The sequence below is a fragment of the Lactuca serriola genome, chromosome 4, assembly GCF_051521515.1.
Source record: "Lactuca serriola cultivar US96UC23 chromosome 4, Lser_US96UC23_V15, whole genome shotgun sequence".
Classification (NCBI taxonomy): domain Eukaryota; kingdom Viridiplantae; phylum Streptophyta; class Magnoliopsida; order Asterales; family Asteraceae; genus Lactuca; species Lactuca serriola.
In genome coordinates, this window is record NC_136411.1 from 46,658,333 (window position 1) to 46,681,588 (window position 23,256).

The 23,256-nt window shown below is 33.7% G+C and overlaps 2 protein-coding genes across 2 annotated transcripts; one reads left to right on the forward strand and one right to left on the reverse strand.

The window, feature by feature from the left end:
• The first annotated feature begins 8,933 nt into the window (after positions 1 to 8,933).
• On the forward strand, positions 8,934 to 9,632 carry LOC145098323 (uncharacterized). The gene is made up of 2 exons (XM_079035960.1): positions 8,934 to 9,070; positions 9,179 to 9,632. Exons 1-2 carry the CDS (start codon positions 8,934 to 8,936, stop codon positions 9,630 to 9,632), a joined length of 591 nt encoding a protein of 196 aa, XP_078892086.1.
• A 4,966-nt stretch (positions 9,633 to 14,598) lies between these two features.
• On the reverse strand, positions 14,599 to 16,396 carry LOC145100098 (F-box/FBD/LRR-repeat protein At4g26340-like). Its single transcript, XM_079037493.1, has 4 exons — positions 16,236 to 16,396; positions 15,509 to 16,159; positions 15,246 to 15,386; positions 14,599 to 15,135 (listed from the first exon to the last, which is right to left on the reverse strand). The coding sequence occupies exons 1-4, from the start codon at positions 16,251 to 16,253 to the stop codon at positions 14,851 to 14,853; spliced, it is 1,095 nt and encodes a 364-aa protein (XP_078893619.1). The 5' UTR covers positions 16,254 to 16,396; the 3' UTR covers positions 14,599 to 14,850.
• Positions 16,397 to 23,256: the final 6,860 nt, after the last annotated feature.

Below are 23,256 nucleotides of genomic sequence, written 5' to 3' on the forward strand. Positions count from 1 at the left end.
CTGTTTGTTCATTGCATCCTACTTTTCTAACAATGTCATCCATATACAAATTAATTTCATTCTACTTTGAAATTATATCATATCGTAGCAATGCCAACCAACCAAATACAAAGTATGAAAAACAAATAATAACAGCACAAAGTACAAACAAAAACATGAACAGATGTTGAAAAAGAAGATTCCTTCGATTCCAAACTGCTTCATTAATCCACTTTGACAAGTCTGACCTTTGCACTAAAAGACGAGAAAGACCTAACAGGAATGATTTAAGTTGTGATGTTTTGCAACGCTCCATTACTCGATCCACAAATTTTGAGAAGCATTTCAAATCATATCCAGGGTTATAATCATTGAAGTCAAGGTTTGTGACCAATGTCAACTGTATTTCCATCTTGTGGATAAATGCTTGTTTGCACAGCAAAATTATTAGGCATCAAAGAGAGTATATGTGAAAGAACATCTTCAGGCAAAGAACTAATCCTATCGTATAACCTAAGAAAAATGGCTGAAGAAATAAATCGGCCGAATAAAGTAATTTTTGTCTTAGTTCCATACATTTTGTGTTTACTGAAAAGTTCTTTTTGCTTACTCATGCTCGAATGTAGTTAAAAAACATTGAACGTGTTTGTCATTTTGGACATTGAGAAATTGAGTTCTCATTTTCATTTTGTTTAGTCATTAGGTTTATAAATTTGCTTCCAATATATTTTATATGTTTGTATCTTGTTGTATTTTTTTATATTCATTTTAAATGTATTGGGTATGTATCTATTTTGTTGTACATTTGAACTATGTGTATATATTTCCATCATTTTGAAAGTTTTGCATATTTAGCATTGCTTCATGTTTTACTTTTGTTTGTTTGCTTAGAAATACATTAAATGTTTCAAATGTTTTTGAGAGAAACGACCCTGTAATGTTGCCGAACTTCCTAGAACTTGATAAAAGGATACGCCGGCCATATGCTTCTAAAAAAAACCCCGTAATGCTATGGAGACAAGGGATAACAACTTATAAAGGCTTGAGATCAAATGAAGTGAATTAAAAGACAAATACAAGGATTGATCTTCCTGACTTTAATCAAAGGTAAATTCTTTCTACTCTTGATGATTCCTTGCTTTGGTGGTTAAGATGATTCCCTGCTTTGGTGGTTAAATTGAAAGCGGGTTGTGAAACCGAGTTTTAATGTGTTCTTGAATGATGAGAATTATATTAGACCGGGCGGCTCAACCAGTTTCGGGGCTCTAAGCGAGCCAAAAATTGGGGCCCTTGGGTCTTTACTATATTAATGTTATAAACCCAACTCTTTTATGTAGGCTTGAGACCCGTAATAATAAACCAAAAAGTTTCTAAAGTTAAACCGGAAGTAATGGATTGTCAGATTATGGATTAATGGAATACCTGAGAATACAAGATAATTGAAAACTCAAAAGTGAAAACTCAAGTTTATTACTGGCATGTTCCAACCATGAAGGCCTAACCTCGACGCCTTGATTCTATAGTATATATTCAGTAATCAAAAATGATAAAAGAGTACATGAGAATTAACCTACAAATCAAAATAAAAATCTAAATTAGGTTTCTTATGAATCAAAATCCTTAACAAATTTTCAACCTGGTTGGTTTCCCTCTTCTTAGTTGATGCTTCAAAGCCAACCGAGCACACAATGACACACATATATATATATATATATATATATATATATATATATATATATATATATATATATATATATATATATAGATTCAACACACATATTGACAATTTAACATAGATTATACACACCTGTAATGGTGATTGGTGAGCTCAGGACAAGCAAATAGCTGCTATATTCGGAAAAAAAATTAGTACAAGATAGTGACTAGTTAGGTACCTTAAATCCTCTATCAGAATGATGCCAAGAACAACCGGTAAAAAAGAGGGAGGAGAAGGAGTGTGTTGATGGTCGTCCTACACCAATGACCAATCTAGAGTACACTCAAAAAAGTTCTAATAACAAAAAAGGATTAAAAAAGTAGAATCTACAATCAGAAAAATAATTATTTCATAAAAATAAACCTAAATTTATGAAGGGTTAAGCAATACCAATAGAGATGGTGATGATGATCGAAATCAAGAATCAGAGAAGGGCAAGAAGGCAAAACCGCAGAAGGCTACCGTGCGTTGGTTGCGTTTCAATACTTAGTCTACCACCGAGACATTGATTGAATCAGACAATCGAAATCTAGAATGAAAGAATGGAGAAGGTAGAATCGAGAAGGGATTGAAGGAAGAAGAACACTAGAAAAAAAAGTTGTGTTTTGTGAAAATCGATCGCGTTTTGTGGAAATTGAAGTATCGTCGGTTCCACTGATTTTTGAAAACAGGGGCCTTTACAATTGGGGGCCCTAAGCCCTTGCTTAATTTTTTATAATATAAGGCCAGCCATGTTTATTACATGTTTGGTTGCTTAAAACCTTCAAAATAAAGCATGTAAATCTTATTGTGAAGATTTGAAATTTGGTGAATCAAACCCTAATTTGGGTAAATTACTTGAAACTTCGAAGTAAGATTTTACGCTTACAAATTGATATGAATAAAAGCTATAACGGATGAGAAAAAAATAAATACAAAATTGCAAAAATGGTCCCCTATTAGGGATGAAAGTAGTTCCAAACCCGGACCAGTAGACCCGGATCCGGAAAACCTGAGAACCGGTTAACGAGATTTTATAGGACCAGAAACCAAACCGGTATATAGGAACCGGTTCCGGTTCGGTTCTGGGTAAAGTGGGTCTAGAACCAGAAAACCCGGAAATATCAAAGTGGGTCAGATGGAACCGGGTAAAGTAGGTTTAGAAAACCCGAGAAAACCAAATTTTTTTGATAATTACTTAGTGGTTGAACTTTGAAAATTTTCAACTTTGATATCCCAAATTCGGAGGACTGTAATTCATTGAATATTAAACTAAAAATGACAAAATTGTAGTCTAAAATCATGTATAAACTCTATAATACAAGTTGGAAAAAACCTCATGATAATTCGACTTCAAACGAATTGGATATACATGTTTTAAAATTTCGCAGAATACAAAAATAAAGCTGAAAAAAAAAATCGCAGCTTTGATAGCCCTAGTTTGGGAGACTATAAATCAATAAATATGAAACCAAAAATTACAAAATTATAGTCTAAAATCATGTACAAAATCTATACTACACTTTGGAAAAAACCGCATGTTATTTCGACTTCAAACAAATTAGATATGCATGTTTTAAAACTATTAAAGAATACAAAGAAAGCTGAAAAACATAAAATTTCCAGCTTTGATATCCCGACTTTGAGAGACTATAAGTCAATGAATATAAACTCAAAAATAACAAAGCTATAGTCTAAAATCATGTACAAACTATAACCTGAACTTTGGAAAAAAAACCTCATGCCAATACGACTTCAAACGACTGAGATATGCATGTTTTAAAACTATCACATAATACACAAAAGCTGAAAAACATAAAATTTCCAACTTTAATATCCTGACTTTGAGAGACTGTAACTCAATGAATATAAACCCAAAAATGACAAAATTATAGTCTAAAATCATGTATAAATTATAGTCTAATCCGACTTCAAACGGATGAGATATGCATATTTTAAACTTTTCATAGAAACCGGTTCCGGTTCTTAAACCCGATTTACCTGGAACCGAAGGACCTGAAACCCGGATTACCCAAAACCCGGATAGAACCATTCTTTAAACCCGGGACACGGACCGATTTTACATATTTCGGTTCTAACGGTTCCGATTTTGGTCCGGTTTTCCGGTTCTGAATCTTATCCCTAGTCCCCGTGGTATGTCAAAAATTGCAATTTTGGTCCAAAACGTTTTGGAGTTGCACCACTGATCCAAAATAATTTTTTGTTGCGAGTTTGGTCTACTTTGTTTTTATTTTAAATGACAGCTTTTCCCTTTTTTATTTTCACTTTTTTTCTATATTACAATAACTATAAAAAAAAGAGAGAAAATGTAAACACCCCCTCCCCCCCCTATTTGTCTTTTTTGTTTTTGTAAACACCCCTTTTATCACTTATCACAACAACATTGGTCAACAACACAAGCACCATTACAAATTTGTACCTTTAATATAGGGGTGAGCATAATAACCGAAAAACCGAACCAAAACCAAATTAACCGATATAACCGAACCATTTTAAAAACCGTTGGTTCGGTTTCTAATTTTTATTAACCGATAACTAACAGTCCGGTTATGGTTTTATAGGTTAACCGAACCAATATTAACCGAACCGCTAACTTTATATTTTAATTTATAAAAATTATAGATTATATATAAAATAATATCGTCAAACTTATTTAAGATCCATTAAAATTTTGAAAATATAATCTATTAATCCTCACTTATCAGGAAACGAACGAGCAATCAAACCATCAAAAATTGATTACGCAGACACACATAATCTTCCAATCATGCATTGAGTTAGATTATTGATTAATGTTGTAATTACTAATCGGCTAACTCTACAATTTGTCAACATTATTCACAATTAGTTTAATCTTCGCACTCATAATCTTAATTGAAGACTTCTCACACCGTTAATCCTAATCAAAGATTGTTTTGACTTTATAGTCCTATTTGAAGTATTTTTTTGACTTTATAATCAAAACTTCTAGGTAAGTTAAGTTTTTGGTTCTTCTTGACACTGTGATATATTATGAATGTATTTTTTTTTTGGCTTTTTTTTATTTACTGTTTTTTACTTTATCACATTGAATATATATGAGTGATTGACTTTTTTATCCAATAACACATAATATGAATGTTTAGCTATTTTATTTTATAATTTTTTATTTAATCGTATTAAACATGTATGAATGTTTAGCTTTATTTTAATATTAACATCATTTATCAATATATGAAATTATAAATGTCAAAATTTTTAATGTTTTATATTTTTGTGGAATGTTTTTTTTATTTTGAATGTGACTATGTGTTATCTCACTCTAAGTATTAAAGGTACAAATTTTATTTTGTTACTATAAGCTAGGTTACAAACATTGGCGTCGATGAATTTTTGGTATTATATTTTCATTTTTTATGCCAATATATACTTTCGCCATTTATATTATTTTGAACATTATGGTTAACCAATACTAACCATTAACCAAAACCGTTAACCGATAAAAACCATTAATCATAACCAATATTAATCATATCCAATGGCTACAAAAATGCATTAACCAATCATAATGGTTATGATTCTATTTTAACCAAAAACCAAACCACACCGCCCCATACATACCCCTAACTACAAGAAGTCGTCATTGGTAGCACAACCAGCACCACCTGAAGCCGTCGTTAGTAGGAGGGAGACGAAGAGATACACTCGGAACTACGAAAACGAAGAGAGACATGAGAGACTTCTCCGTCCATCCACAGACGAAGATCGGAGTTCTTCGTCCACTACCAAAGTTCTACAGAGGCGACAACGATGAAAACTCGAGCCACAGACAAGTTGGTCGTTGTCGAATCCTCAAATCCAAACACCTCTACAAACCCTAGCTCGGGTCTGCAAAACCTCGACATGTGGCGACACTGAAACCTTGACGAAGACGTTGGAAACTCGATCACAAACTTCGGCGCCGCTACAACGGTCCTAGCTAAAGCCTTATCGTCGGTGATGAACAACTATGGTGGCACAGGCGAAGTCGTTGACATCTTTGGTTTTCATATCTACATGGTTGCCGTCGGTTTTAAAATCTATGAAAATCAATGGAGCACCACCCACCAGTTGGTCGTTGTCGGAGATCATCTAGCATTGTTTACCCTTCGATTTATCTTTGTCGGGAAATCGATGGTGGTGGTGGTTTTGACATGTAGTGGTGGTATAGATCGGCGATGGTGGCGGTGGCGTTCATAAGTTCCGACGAGTGGTATTATATTTTCATTTTTTATGCCAATATATACTTTCGCCATTTATATTATTTTGAACATTATGGTTAACCAATATTAACCATTAACCAAAACCGTTAACCGATAAAAACCATTAATCATAACCAATATTAATCATATCCAATAGCTACAAAAATGCATTAACCAATCATAATGGTTATGATTCTATTTTAACCAAAAACCAAACCACACCGCCCCATACATACCCCTAACTACAAGAAGTCGTCATTGGTAGCACAACCAGCACCACCTGAAGCCGTCGTTAGTAGGAGGGAGACGAAGAGATACACTCGGAACTACGAAAACGAAGAGAGACATGAGAGACTTCTCCGTCCATCCACAGACGAAGATCGGAGTTCTTCGTCCACTACCAAAGTTCTACAGAGGCGACAACGATGAAAACTCGAGCCACAGACAAGTTGGTTGTTGTCGAATCCTCAAATCCAAACACCTCTACAAACCCTAGCTCGGGTCTGCAAAACCTCGACATGTGGCGACACTGAAACCTTGACGAAGACGTTGGAAACTCGATCACAAACTTCGGCGCCGCTACAACGGTCCTAGCTAAAGCCTTATCGTCGGTGATGAACAACTCTGGTGGCACAGGCGAAGTCGTTGACATCTTCGGTTTTCATATCTACATGGTTGTCGTCGGTTTTAAAATCTATGAAAATCAATGGAGCACCGCCCACCAGTTGGTCGTTGTCGAAGATCATCCACCACTATTTACCCTTCGATTTATCTTTGTCGGGAAATCGATGGTGGTGGTGGTTTTGACATGTAGTGGTGGTATAGACCGACGATGGTGGCGGTGGCGCTCATAAGTTCCGACGAGTGGTGGCAGTGACCAATGACCTTTAGCAGAGAGTCGGAGGTCCGGTGATGACGAATATTTGTGTTTGCAGGTTTGGGTTTGAGTGTATGTAATGCAGGTAGGATTTTTATTTTTTATTTTCTTATAAATATAGAAATTAAAAAGAAAAAGGAAAAAAAATGAAAAGATAAAGGTACAATTGTCATTTTAAAAAAGATTAAAGTCAAAACCTTTTGGACCAGTGGTGCAACGCCAAAACATTTTGGACCAAAGTCCCAACTTTTGACAAACCATAGGGACCAAATTTGCAATTTTGTCAAAAATAAATAAATAAAGTGCTTTGCTATAATTGAGTGCTTTCATATGTGTTAATTACAACATTCCAATTTTATTTTTATTTTGTCAGATTTCAATATTACATTTTTGAAAAATGACCTCATTTTATAACAATTAATGTCATCTAGATATAATTTTTCATTGCTATAAGAAAAATTCAAAGTACAATGTTGTAATTTAGTAGATTTTCACTATTATGATGTATTTGTATGAAAAACAAATAATAGCAGCATAAAGCACAAACAAAAACATAAACAGTTGTAAGAAAAGTACATTGCAATTTTTTGCATTTAGCCCATTCCTCAAAGCAAAAACACAAACAGTTGTAAGAAATCAAGGGAAAAAGTAACCAGGTAAAAGTGGAATGCAAAGCACAAACAAAATAGTAAGCATGATATATATATATATATATATATATATATATATATATATATATATATATATATATATATATATATATATATATATATATATATATTCTTCTAGTTACCCCGTAGAAGAATTAAGCCATTTCCCAACAAAATGAATCTCACAAAACCTAGAAGCTCTTGAAAATGTTGGGGTAAAACATGGGTAGATGCAATAGGTGATGTGTGATAAAATGATGAGAGGCCTCGATGTTGATGTTGTTGATTCTGTCATCTAGCGGAGTATGGATGACGACCACGGACTCTTCTAGACAGTCCAGTGGAACACTAGCAGGCTCGCAACTTGTAGATGTTTGTGAATGATATGTTCACCGGTGTACTCCATCCCCCACATGGTTGCCTTTAGGACATTTATTGCTGAGGAATCCCCTTAGCAGTAGTGTCCGTCCCGATGATGATCCTTAGGCTAGGTCCCTTATGATAGGTGTTTAGGGACGTAAAGTGAGGATAACGGGAACGGGTAATCGGGTTATTGTTGATCGATGAAATTAATAAACTTATTTATTGTGGGTTGAAAACCCTATGTGCTCACCAGGCTCCCAAGCCTGACCCACTCAGTTTTATGTATTACAGGTAGTGGCGCATGAGCATAGGTGTGATGTTTTGGACGAGGGATTACGGATATAGGCCTGTAGATATGAAATAATGTAGTAAGGCTTATATTGTACTGTTTATGCTTTTGATCTGTACGAACATGACATCCCGAGTCTTTTAATGAAATACATTTCTATGGAAATGCTTTTGATAAATCTTTATCATATTTTTGTTTTGGGACAAATTCCGCAACACTTTCATTTAAAATGTAACTCTGATTTTTAAACAAAGCATAAACAAACCGGTCTTTTCTGGCCGTGATAAATCTTTATCATATTTTTGTTTTGGGACAAACGGGTCGATGTGTTCGACGGGGACGTCGAACCCTATAATGGGGGGTGAAAGTGGGTTAGATCTGATCCCACATCGGCTGGGAAGGAGAACTAAGCATTCCTTATAAGGGGTGTGGATACCTTCCCTATCACAACGCGTTTTAAAGCCGTGAGGGCAGCAGATCCCATAAGAACTCTGCAGTTAAGCGTGCTCGGGCGGGAGTAGTACCAGGATGGGTGACCCCCTGGGAAGTCCTCGTGCCGAGTGGCCCAAAGCGGACAATATTGTGATACATGCCAGAGGGGGGTGTTACAATTTTACACTCCTTGTGGTTGCCATTCTCTCAATCTAACATTATGTGATATGGCTAACAAATGTGTTAAAGGAAAAAACTTTTTTGGATTCATCCAACGCATTATACTATCTTTGCAAATTCTATTAAGAGGTGGGAAATTTTGAAAGATAATGTTAAATTTTGGAGTCTTAAGTCATTATGTCAAACTCGTTGGGAAAGTCGGGCTGAGAGTGTAAAGGCTATTAAAATGCAACTTGTGGATGTCAGGGAAGCTTTACTTCAAGTTGGAGAAAATGATAATGATGCTGCAATTGCAAGTGAAACAACTTCACTAGCAGAAAAAGAACTTAGTGACTTTGAATTTTTGGTATTAACTGTTATTTGGTATGAAGTACTAAACCATGTGAATATTGTAAGTAAGAAGTTAAAATGAAAGGATATGCATCTTGATAATGCTATTACAGAAATAAACAAATTGATTGGGTACTTTAGGGATTATAGAGAAACTGATTATTCAAAAGCGATTGTTGAAGCTAAGGAGATTGCTATTGAAATGGGTATTAATCCAATATTTCCACAAAAACGTTTGATTGAAAGGAAAAAAAGATTTGATGAGAGTTCAAGTATGGAAGAAGTTTCATTTACACCTAAAGAGAATTTCAGAGTCAATTATTTCTTGTACATTGTTGATCAAGCCATTTCTTCTCTTGAGACAAGAGTTGAACAATTCAAAGAATTTGACAAAGTATTTGGTTTTTTATTTCCACATAATTTGAGAGGAATTGAAGATAAATATTGTCATCGTCTTGAAAATGCACTCAAGTTTGAAGAAAGATCGGATATTAATGTCGATGAACTTTATACGGAATTGAAATTATTTGAGACATTGGAAACCAATGAATTTAGCAACCTTATAGATGTTTTGAAGTTTTTGGAAAGAACTTGATTATTTCCCAAATGCATGCATTGCATATAGAATATTGTTGACTATTCCAGTAACGGTCGCATCTGCAGAAAGAAGTTTTTCAAAATTGAAGTTTGTGAAATCTTACTTATGCTCCACAATGACCCAAGAAAGACTTAGCGGTTTGGCGATGATATCTATCGAGAACGAACTCTTAGAGAGTATAGACTACGAAGATTTGATCAACCAATTTGCAATCAAGAATGCTAGAAGAGCTTCACGGATAGTTGGTTAGCTGTTACGATATGTAATTACTTATTAAAATACTGTGATTTTGCTATGTTTATTGATATAAGTTTATTGTCCTTTTAATAAAAAATTAGTTTATGAAATTTAATTCGTTACATGTTAAGGCCTAAGGGCCTTTTTTATTCGCCTCGTCCTGGGCATTTGAATCCTCAGGAACGACCCTGCTCCTTATTGTGTTATCTCTCTTCTCTGAGCTTCTTTTGTTCGAATCTTCTCAACGAGAACGGAGATGAAGATTTTTTGGATCATGTAACCGTCGGCTCGAATCAGGAGCTGAAGTAAAGGCTCTTCAAGCAACAAAAGAAATATGAATATTATTAACATGGGTTCCTTGACTTTCTAGACTATACATCGCCATTGTCAAAGCCTGTAAAGCAGGAAGGGACAGAAACACCGGTTTATAACCAGGATCTTTCACATCCATCAACGACCGTGATGCACAATTGCAATTCACCAAGATTGTCGAACTTCGATAGTTATGATTATCCAAATCAAAGGTAATTTTTTTGTGCATCGTCTTTCAGAGCTTCAGATTCAATTAGTTCAAATCTCATCAGGCAGAATAACACTCCAGTTGGATATAACCTCCTTGTTAATTTCATTCTTTTTTTTTTCAACTTGCTGTGGATTTATTATCTTAAATAGTTGATATATGTATTGGAAATTGACATTTACTAGGAAATTTTAGTTGACATGTTTGAACTTAAACTCGCTCCCAATCTATATTATGTGAAATCATTGTTTCTTGGTTAGTTATTTGAGTCATTGAAGAACGTCATTGCTTCAAAGCAGGATTTATGCAGGGGAGGTAGGAATCGAGGGGCTTATGCTTCACAATTTGATCAATTACATGATGATATGATGATGATAACTACAATACACAAGGTAATGGGTCTATTGATGACTGGCGGAGGTCAGGATGGTTCAGGCAGATCTGCATAGGGTGGTTCAAACTAGAATACAAGATGATGTACCTGTTTTCGTTTTCCTTGTTATATTTTGTATAAAGCCCTTTTATATCTTTGGATTTTTTATAACTGAAAACTATTTGTATCATTCAGGCAACAGTTGCGTATTATCTGCTCTTTGATAACCAGTCTCGTGTTGTTGGTGGGTATCTTGGAGTTGAACTTGCAGAGAATCTGGTGCGTCATTTTCATTTTTCTGCTTACAAATTTGTAATATATTTTATGTATATAAAAAAATAAAGGAGCTTTGTGTCTGTATTGATGACAATGGCAAAAGGGTAATTTTAAAGATTAAATGCAATAAATAAAAAACAGGGCAAAAAGGTAGATGGTTAGTTAGTGTCATAATTCTTTAAGCTAGATTTTTTTTACTTAACCCCTTTAACTCATTATGTCCAGATTAAGTAAGAAAGAAACACACCCCAAGAAGAGTCTTGAAAGTGTAATGTTCTATTAAGAAAGAAAGTTAAAGTAGAATGTTATAATCTAGTGCAGGAGGGTGATCTTGCTACCATGCATCTAGACAACATACCAGAGCTACAATGAAATAACTTTGTCAGGCCTACCTTACCCTGGCAAGTTGGAATGCAGGTGTTTTGGTTGATTTTTGAAAATTCCAGCAAATCCACGGGAGATAATGACACGGGTTCTTGAAATCCTGAGAGATTAAACGTCTGCTGGAAAAAGATTGGGCTTTATTTAATATTTTTTAAATGAACGATTTGATTAGAGGGTATAAGTGTCATTTTACCAATATAAACATCATTTTAGCCTGAAAATTTCTCCATTTTTTCCTTTTCTTTGACAGTTACAACAGAGGAGCTTACTTGTTTCTATCATCCTATATAATGTACACGCATAGCACTAAACAACAATGTGATGTAATAAAAAAGAACACCAAAGAAGCAATTGTAACTTGTCTTTTGGGGTTTGTAATAAATTTATAAAATTCCTTTTTCTTTTCTAAATTCATTTTCTGATTTTCATTTTTATATACATTGCAGGTACTTAATACACTTGATGCCAAAAAATGGAGGGTAGTTTTTGGTGTTATAGACAAAATTTGGGTTAGTGGAGAAGTCTAGCTGACTTAGTTGATCGTCATGATGTAAGTTTTTTTATAAATATATATTTTTCATTAAAGATACTAAAAGTTTTATAAATTCTATGATTTGGGTTTATTTAGGGTGGATGTTTGAAAGGTAATATTATCACTTTTTTGTCCTAAAACAGTCGGTATTTGATATTTAAGAGTCAAATATGTAACTTTATAAAAATTTACCAAACTTGCTCCATATAGATGTTGCTAAGCATGAAGAAGTTTTTGAACCCAGGCTCTTTTCACACTATTGATTAAATTGTAAAACAGTATATGTCACGTATGTACTAAAATATCCATATATATCTTGCAACCTGGATATCATCAAAATTACGGTAATATGCTAGTGAAATTATATTTTTTTTTGACATTTTCATTTTTGTATTTGCCCGATAATTGCTAGTGTTGGTTCTATATGAGGTTATTAAAAATAACATGAAGTTTGAGAATAAATTCAACTGCAATGAAGTTAAAAAAAGTTGTTTGTTTAGTTGTTTTTTATATTTAGTGTCTATGTACTAGTAGTTCTATATTTAAATTAATTTGACATTGATGTATAACAATGAAATTTTTATTATTTTTCATGTATTATAATTTATTAGTTTTTTTATTATTATTAGTTTATAACCAAAAGAGTTGTTGATCTTAGTAGTATAATTCCAAAATCACATTAGTATTAAGGACACAAAATATGTGTAATAAATTTTTTTATTATACTATGGCGGCTGAAAAAGAGCCACTAAAAGAACATAAATTTTAGACATGAGTTAGTATTTACCGACACATAATATATGACATAAAAACTTATTTTTTATAGTGACAAATAACAAAGTGCCACTAAAGTCCAAAATGTTGCAGTGTCAAAACCGAAAAGTGCTACTAAAGAGTTTTTTTGGAAGCGTTTATAGTGATAATTTTTATTTGTGTCAGCGGATTCTCCAAGTGGCCTTTAGTGGTATTTTTTGGTTTTTTAGTGACACTTTTTATGTGCCACTAAATGACATATTTTTTATAGTGTCGGCTGGTCCAAATAATTTTCCTCCTTATAAAATTAGATTGCACTTGAGTGATTTCGTATAAAAAATTATTTTCCTTGCCTTAAGAAAAAAAATTAAAATACAATGCTATAAATGAGTTTTTACTTATAAATGTTCCTTACAACATTCTACCTTTATTTAGTCATATTTCGGTAGTACACTCTGAAAAATCAATCAAATTATAACAATTTCATCCAAATACAATTTAGTTTACAATACTATAAGAAGTATAGACAGTAATTTAGTAGATTTTCACTATAAGTCTTTTAATAAGAAAAAAAAAATCACAATGTTTTATAAGAAAGAAAAAAGAAAGTGATACTGATATTGAAAAATACACAAATCAAAGTAAACTGCCAAACTTTGCATTTAGCCCTTTCCTCAAAAGAAAAAGGGAAAATGACTCTTGAGGGTAATTAACTTTTGCGTTTGTACTCATTTGGTCCCTTTTCTTTTTTTTGTATTCAATATACCATCGAACTTGTTGTTGGTGTTTACCATAGCCCTTTTGACCGACTTTTGACCTGTGATAGCCGGTCAAAGGGTTATGGTGAACACAGACAACAAGTTCGATGGTATATTGAGTACAAAAAAAAAGAAAAGGGACCAAATGAGAACAAACGCAACAGTTGGTTACCCTCCTGATTCATTTTCCCTTTACTCATTTACAACAAATCTCACATCATCTCCTACTGATATTAATGACTTTTATGAGATTCATTCTTGCTTCTCTTCAAAACATAACCTACGAAAGGACATTATTCATACATGTACAACTTTGTAATGCACTTGAATATTTATTAAGGGAATCTTGACTAAGCAGACACATTTCATGACTACATTTACATTTCCAATCAAATGATTTATCGTATCATGGATTCTAGACAAGTCTACAAACGAGTGGAATCACAAGTGCTATGATTTTTGAGTTTACTTAGCTTTAAGATCGAACTCATGGGATAAGATACAACATCAATATGTACAATACACCATAATATTGTACATATTGATATTGTATCTTATCCCATGAGTTCGATCTTAAAGCTAAGTAAACTCAAAAATCATAGCACTTGTGATTCCACTCGTTTGTAGACTTGTCTAGAATCCATGATACGATAAATTATTTGATTGGAAATGTAAATGTAGTCATGAAATGTGCCTGCTTAGTCAAGATTCCCTTAATAAATATTCAAGTGCATTACAAAGTTGTACATGTATGAATAATGTCCTTTCGTAGGTTATGTTTTGAAGAGAAGCAAGAATGAATCTCATAAAAGTCATTAATATCAGTAGGAGATGATGTGAGATTTGTTGTAAATGAGTAAAGGGAAAATGAATCAGGAGGGTAACCAATTGTTGCGTTTGTTCTCATTTGGTCCCTTTTCTTTTTTTTTGTACTCAATATACCATCGAACTTGTTGTCTGTGTTCACCATAACCCTTTGACCGACTATCACAGGTCAAAAGCCGGTCAAAAGGGCTATGGTAAACACCAACAACAAGTTCGATGGTATATTGAATACAAAAAAAAGAAAAGGGATCAAATGAGTACAAACGCAAAAGTTAATTACCCTCAAGAGTCATTTTCCCAAAGAAAAATATTAACAGTTAGGCAATCGTATCACCACCTAAAGGTAGAGAGATTGCTTCCACAGATATCAAACAAGAGCCAACCATAGTTCATAGAGGAGAGCTAGAGAGGGGAAAGCATATACAAGTAATTAAATTTACAAGAAAACATGGTAAAAGTTGATGTCGGAGAATAGTTGATATGATTATTGCTGAAAGATAGAAAGGTTAAGATAACCAAAGCACAAGCAAAAAATTAACTAAAAATTATTCTTCTAGTTACCCCGTAGAAGAATTAAGCCATTTCCCAAAAAAATGAATCTCACAAAACCTAGAAGCTCTTGGAAACTTTAATAAGCGTGCACACATTTCCATTTCATCCTTCATGCGCATACTTCCACATATGATTGTTATTGTCTTCAAAACCTCTGAATTCCCCAATATGTATTCAAGGAACTGTATATCACACTTTCGCCCCTTGCACTTTGTAATTTTCATGGTTCTAAGGTGTGAAAGCATACAAGTGGGAACTGACTCAGGCTCAATCCAGCCATTATCTTCCAGCTTTAATTTTATCACATAACCAGATACACAACCAAATGTTATGTGTGGAATAATAACTTAGGAAACATTGAATAATAAGACACGCCAAAGCTTAGAAACAGTTCAATTACCTCCTCAAAACATAAATGCTCCAACTCAGGAGAGCTTTCAAGAATTTGAGTAACTAAGATCCATGGAGATTTGAAATAAGAATCCTTCAAATCCAAATGCTTCAAATTGAGAAACTTGGGCAAATGTGAATGTACAAATTCCTTCAACAAAAACAGCAAATTAAAAGTCGAACATTGCATGCTCTTAATTAAAAAGCCGCTTAGTAATGGAGAAAGTAATATTATATACACTGAAGTTTTTTATAAGGGAATGGGAATCTTACATTAAGAGTTGAAGTGAACAAAGAAAGTGATTTAACTCCACTTAATCCTTTTAGACGCTCAACCTTCTGACGATAATCTGTTAAACCACCATTAAAAAAAACAGTTGCCTCAACCAAAGACGACAAATCTTCCATCACAAAACCTGGGCAGATGTACCCACCAGCAAAAAGGTATTTAAGATTAGGGACATTTAAAACAACTTTGCTTGTATATAAACTATTGATTCTTAATTCGAATCGCTTCAAAGTAGGGATGTTGAAATTGTAGTCTTCTTCATCATCAGGGCATAATATCTCCAGAGATAAACTTTCAAGTACTGGGCAGCCATGGATGAATCTGAATAAGCTGACACAAGATATCCTAGAAACATTGAGATCAAGAGTTTCCAAACCAGGAAGCATCACAGCTGGAGACTCGCCATTAAAAACATCTGAATCATCAAAACTCCCAACTAATCTTAATTTTGTAAGTGTCTTGCAAGTAAACAGGCTGAGAGGCAAACCAAATTTCCTAACTTGTATGTCAACCTCACTAACATTTAACCTAATTGCCTCATTAATCCACTTTGCAACATCTGACTTTTGCACTGAAGTACGAAAAAGACCTAACTTGAATGATTTAAGTTGTGATGCTTTGCAATGCTCCAATACCTGATCCACATATTTTGAGAAGCATTTGAAATCAAACCCAAGGTAATAATCGTTCAAGTCAAGGTTTGTGATCAACCTCCAACAGTATTTCCATCTTTTGGATAAAGGCTAGTTCGCACAGCAAAACTTGTAGGCATTAAAGAGAGTATATGTGAAAGAATCTCTTCAGGCAAAGAGCTAAGCCTATCTTCATTCTTACTTCTCCAACTCATTTTTTTTCTTCAATTAGGGTTCAACTCTCACCTGCAAAGATGAAGAGTAAGATTGAATTAAATGTAGACAATCCAAGAAAGAATTATGGATACTTGGATTTGAAAACACATTTACTAAAATTAACAAGGAATTGTAATTGTTTACTTTAAATCAAACGATCTGCATATTCGTTATACAGTTCTTGGAACCCAGATCTTTTTCACTTACAATTATGCAGAGACGCAAATCAATTTCAAGAAGAAAAGTGTTATAACGCAGAGCGTTTGGAAGTAAATCGTCATACATAATCGGACTCCTGTCGAAAACAATTTACATGCACTGATGAACAAGAAAAGCAAGATACAAGCAGGTATTGAAATTTGAAATAATAAACTTCAAGATAAAAGACGAATTGTACATTAGCCTGGTTTATGCAGAAGTGAAACTGGAAGCGCCTAAACCTCAAAGCCCTAATCGGAAACTGATTAAGGTTTTAATTATAGCAAATATAGGGGTGTTTGGGATCAAGTATCAAAGGTGTAATAAGCTTACAGAAGTAGGAAACTCCGTGTTGTCTTCCTCCGGTATGTCGCCGCAAATGAGCAGACGTTGCCGCTAAAGGGCGTCGCCACTAAAAGTCGTCAACAATAAACCCCTCTTCGTCTTCAGTTTCTTTACCGGTTGATCTGTATTTCCCTCGTTCTCTATGATCACCACGGTCGAGATCATTGCAATTTCACAGACAAACGGTGTTCTTCTCCTTCCATACTGCCGGAAGCCCAGCCCAAGCGACGATTTTAGCTCATCAATGACATTTATCTCCTTCCACATTAACGATATTTTAGAATGTTTTTATAAATAATAATAATAATAACTTTTAGTTTTGCTACAATTAATATTCATTAGCAGTTTTTTTTATATTATTATAACATTTGTTTTGTATTAGAAATGAACGGTTTCATAAAACTTAAAAAGAGAACAACAATTAGTGGCGATAGGGCACTAATGGTCACGTATAATAGTAGTGACGACGGGGCATTAACGGCAATGCAAAACATTAGTGGCGACAATTTGAGCATTGAGCCAATAACGATGACAATTTAGCGACGACATTTTGCTCCTTTAGCGGCGACGTGCGTCACCACTAAAGGCCATTATTCTTATAATTTTATTGAAAAAAAAAAACAAATTATGATTTGACTTTTTATTTAACTGTATGATTTCTATATTCACCATTTATATTATTATTATTATTATTGAATTTAGTTAAATAGCTTAACATAATCATAACTTATCTTTTGATGATAATTAAATTGTGTTAGGTTTTATTCAAAAAACCGGTTTTTAAAGCAATAAATTTTACAACAAAAACATTATAAAGTCTGAATAATATAAAATAATTGTATTCTCATCAAGGATCATTTTGTATGAACATGAAAGATTAAAACACAACCATAAATGGATTAAGAAAACACAACAATAGAGGGATTAAGAGTTAACAACCTTTGAAGATTTTGAGGGGCTGTTTGACAGGATCTGAATTTTTAAGATCTGAATTTTTAAAAGGTCTGAATTTTTAAGAGGGTCTGAATTTTTAAGATCTGAATTTTTAATATGTTGTTTGGTTGGAACCTCTTAATTGTTGTGCTGAATTAGAAAAATGACCATTTTACCCTTCTATATAAGTTTTTGCTATGTTCAAAGTTTCTGTTTATAAAATAATCGAATCAACCTCTTGAATAATTATAAGGAAAAATATAAATGCCGTACACAATTCAAATTAAGCATAAATCAAAATTAAACACAAATACAAATCAAATAAGGTCCAACTTCATATATTTGATCAATATCAATACTACTTGTATACATAGAATCCAAACTAAAATCACAAAGCAACGAGTTCACATCAATAACCTTTCCTTCATATCTTTTTCCACTCCTTTTGTAGAACTTTTAAAACTCATATATTTGCTTTCAAAATTCTCCATCAATGGAGATAATTACAAAGTTGCAGGTTCAGGAGTGTTTCTTGCACATCATACATTTCAAAATTATAAATCACACCACCAATAATGATCACAACAACAGTTATAATAAACAAATCTGAGAGCTAATTTCACGAGAATTCTAAATTCCAAGACAATATATAATAAGCACAGTTCCTTCCTAGAGTGTAAACACATATTTTTTTTTTATAATCAATCGCTCAATAACATATAATAGAAATCAAATTCATCAATTAACAAGAGATATGATCAAACAAACAATGATAGAGATCAAATTTTGAGAGATTATTATGTTCTAAAAGGGAACGAGTCATAGATCAAAACCGATTTAGAAGGAGCTACTGGAACCCGATTCAGAGCAAGAACCAACGATTCAATATTTTTAGGGCACAGACTATTCAAGATTTTTAGAGCAAGAACAAAAGGAAAAAGCTTGCTTTGGATGAGATTTGAAGGAACAAAATAACTTTTTTACCTAAATGTTGTCAATGAGATTTCATGGAAGTGGAGGGCTTCGCTGGTGGCGGGACTGGCGGAAGCGATGGCGGCGGCAGAGGCGCCAACGATGGTGGAGGGTTGCAGGTCCGACCAGCAGTAGAAGGGAGAAGGTAAGATGCGTCGAGTGAAGTAGAATAAGAGAGGGAAAGAATCAGGGTTCACTGCAGAGTCGTTGTTGGTGATGGAGGAGGGTGAAGGTCGAAGGTGGGTCTCGCACAAGATGTTTCACCGAGGGTCTCATAGGCGTTTTGTTGGAGAAGGTTGGGAGGGAAAAGCAGCCTGTGAGAAATAAAAAGAGCAGGAGGAGCGATGGGTAAAAAAGGAACAATCGTCTCTTATTTTTTTTCAGACTCTAGTCCATATCTGAACTATTAAGAGGTTTTTAAAAAATTAAGAGGCAAAAAATAAGATGCTATCAAACAAGCTATATCTGAATTTTTAAGAGATTACCTCTTAATTTTTCAATTAAGAGGTAAACAAACATGACCTGAATCCTCTTAAGAGGTTGGAAGTTGCTTAAGGTGTTGTTTGTTTTTTCGAAGCAAAAATTCATAAAGTCTGCGGATCACTTCTACAACCCTCTGCGGTAGAAGAGGTGGACCAAACAGTTGCAGACTGTAGTAAGAAGCGTGTTTGTTTTTTAACATCTGCATCTGCTGCAGATATTAAAAAATTAAAATAAACTGATTTTGTAATCCGAAAATAGTGTTTTAATACCGAAAATTTAATAATGTATGACATTTCGGTAAGAATTTATGATATTTCAGCAAAAATAATGATATTTTAACAAAAAAATAAAACTATTTTAGCATAAAATAATGATATTTTATCAAGAAATTATTATTATCCAATAAAAAAAAAGTTCAACAAGAATAAACAAAAAAAAAGTGAAATAAGAATTCAACAATATATAATCAATATTTTAGCAAGAAAAAAGAAGAAGAAGAAGAGGTAGGAAAAGGCAAAACAAGTGTTGCGCCAAGAAGAACACATGCAGAGGTTTTTAATCTGAAGACTTCTGAAAAATATACAGTTGCGAGATGAAAAGTGTTGCGCATGTGCTGCGCCGCGCAACAATACGAGGTTTGAAGAGGTTTTTTCCAAAAAACAAACAACACCGAATTATGACAAGAACCCAAATTATAATTCATCTACATATGTACACCAACAATTACCAAGAGACTTGATTGATAGTTCTTGTAACAAAAGACTCTTAAGCCTTTAAGACAAAAGACAATTTTTGCCTTAAAGGAGAGAATGAAGTATCACCTTTCTTCTATCTTTGTCTTAAGTATTAAGAGAGAAAAATAAAAGAGGGATGCAAGAGTTTGATGGTTTTCAAGTAAGTAAAGAAGACCAAGATGAAAGCCTTCAATCTTGTATCTTTACACAGTAGGTCGTAACATTTTAAACCTTTCCACACCTCTAGCAACCTATGCTTAATAATTATGTCAAGACATGCATTATAAGCGTAACTTTCCCATTAAAATAACCAAAGGAGACAACTCTTGTCTTCCGTCTCCTCGTTCGGCCAAGAGGAAGAAAAAAAACAAGTTTTTATAAATAAATAAATAAATAAGCATTATAAGATATAAACCTCATGTACATTTATATAAAAGACAAAACCCTTTTAGTCCAAAAAAATATACATGAATTAATATATCACTTGATACTTAATATTGACAATTAATATTTTCATAAAATAAAAAATTTCCAATTAATTACAACATTATAAATATACAAGAATCAAATTCTTACAAATAATCTATTTATGTCTACTTATAATTGTAATTGGTGTGACCTTATAATATCATATATTATTAATAATATCATTTTAAGATGATTTTTAGGCATATAGATATTTCAGTTTGATCTTAACCAAAGAGAATTGATGTAAACTAGTTTTTGGACAACTAGAAAGACCATTTATTTTGTCAATTCTTCTTAGTTACTATGGCTTTTGATTTCAGGAAAAAAAAAAAAACTAAACGACAATCCATCCTTGAATTGATAATCGATTTATAGGGCAAGAAAGAAAAAACCTATTTGAGAACCAATGGGAGGGAGAAGGGACGGTGGTTTTAGAGTTGTTGTTGGGGATGTCAACATCGGTGTCGCTGGCAGGGATTGCATCGTTGGCAGAGGGAGGCCGACGAAGGGTTGCAGATTGGAGATGGAGCGGGAGGGAGATGGGCGTGGTGGTGTTGATGGAGTAGAAAGAAGTGAAGATGATGGTCACTGAAATGTTATTAGGGGCATAAAGGAAGACACGTTTCTTCTTTTAATTCAGACATGGTTTCACATCTGAAAAATTAAGAGGTTTTTTATAAATTAAGATGCTACCAAACACAATAAATCTGAAAAATTAAGAGATTGCCTCTTATTTTTCCAATTAAGAGGCAAACAAACAGCCCCTTACATGTAACAAAAAAAAAACAACCCATTTTAGTCTTTTACACAAGATTATTTTTCTCAAGACTTTACACTAAGTGAAAGGTTAGTAAATTAAACATCAAGGTAAGGGTTTGTGTTTGTAATTATCAAAACAAAGTAGAGCTGTGTCGTGTCTAAGTGCTAATCACATGCACAAACAATTTCCTCTTCGTCACGCATCTCTAAAGCGGAAACACGAGATACGACAATATAAAAGAGTCTCATAGCAAAAGTTAAAGACAACATCACCATAGCACTAAGTATTTAAATTTTACAATCCACATTCAAACGTAATTCAAAAGACAAGTTTCCAAATTTATCAAATCCACACGATGCAACATGCTCTAAAATGATGAGTCTTTACAGGCCACTTACTACTTATTCCTTGAAAAATGAGATGTCAACTACATAAATAGTTGGTGAGTTCACATTTTCGGAAGTAAATATGATAATTGATAATTGATTTCTAAAATAGTAAAAAGGTTTGTGTGCGTATAATGTTCAAACGATGAGTTCAAAACCAAGCCTACGATTGTAATACGCCCTATCAAGATCTATTTTTATCGCTAACATAATAATACAAGGTAATATGTACTCCACGTACGGGGTGAGTGACGAGTTGTCAAATCCTAATAATGCTATCCATAATGACCATCGGCTCAAAAAGTTAATAAGTTGTGAAATGTTCCGGTGACATAATCACGATAATACCTCATGTATCAACATTAACATACATATTTAAAGCATATAACAATCAAGTTTGGTACGTTTTAAAACTAAGTACAACATAATTTAAAGAATAATAACATGTTTTTTTGCCCAAAATCATGAAAACAATAAAAAGTTTTCATATTTAAAGTATGCGTATCAACATTAGCATACACATATTTAAAGTATGTGTATCAACATTAGCACTTGGGAGTGTTTCACTCTTTCCTTTATATGCTAAGTACATCGGCTACCATGTTAGCTTTGCCTGGGTGATTTCATATTTCGCAGTCGTAATCGCTAGACAATTATACCCATATTCTTTGTCGCATATTTAACATTTTCTGATCTAAAAATATTAAAGAATTTTGTGATTAGTATAAACGCACTTAGTACCATACAAATAGTGTCTCCAAATCTTAAGAGCAAAAACTATTGCTCTTAGCTCTAGATCATGGGTTGTATAATTCTTCTCGTACACCACGAAGTTCTCTTATCCTTCTGGTAATGCCAGAATTGGTGCATTGGACATCTTGTTCTTCAGAATTTGGAAGGCTCTCTCATGTCTTTCTTCCCAAAGAAACTTTTTGTTCTTTTGAGCAATCTTCCAAAAACTCTCAATGAAGCGTCTGTACTACCCAGCTAATCCTAGAAATTGTCGTATTTATGTTGGGGTCTTTAGGGCTTCCCACTTTAGTGAACATAGCATACAATTTATGCTCCTTAAGTAGTTCTAATATTAGCTTCAGATGTTGCTCATGATCCTCTTTGGTTCACGAATAGATTAATGTCATCTATAAACATGAATTTGTCTAAGTAGGGTCTGCAAACCCTATTCATCAAATGCTTAAAGATAGTTGGCGTGTTTGTTAGTCCAAAAGCCATGACTAAGAACTCATAGTGTCCGTAATGTGTCCTAAATGTTGTCTTGGGGACGTCCCCTTCATGAACCCTTGTCTAGAAGACCGATTAATGCCATTTACCCAGAACGAAGACCGATTTAAAAAATATGAAGCGCCCAGTAACCTATCAAACAAGTCATCAATTCGAGGAATGGGATAGCGATTCTTGATCATCAACTTGTTCAATTCTTTGTAATCGATACACATTGGGGGCTTTCCAAGGTAAAGAACTTGGTCGTATGAACCCCTTGTCTAGAAGTTCTGGAAGTTGCTTCAGTTCTTACATCTCGGATGGTGCGAAGCGATATGGTGTTTTTTCTACATGTGTTGCACCACCGAGATATCTTTAATCTGTATG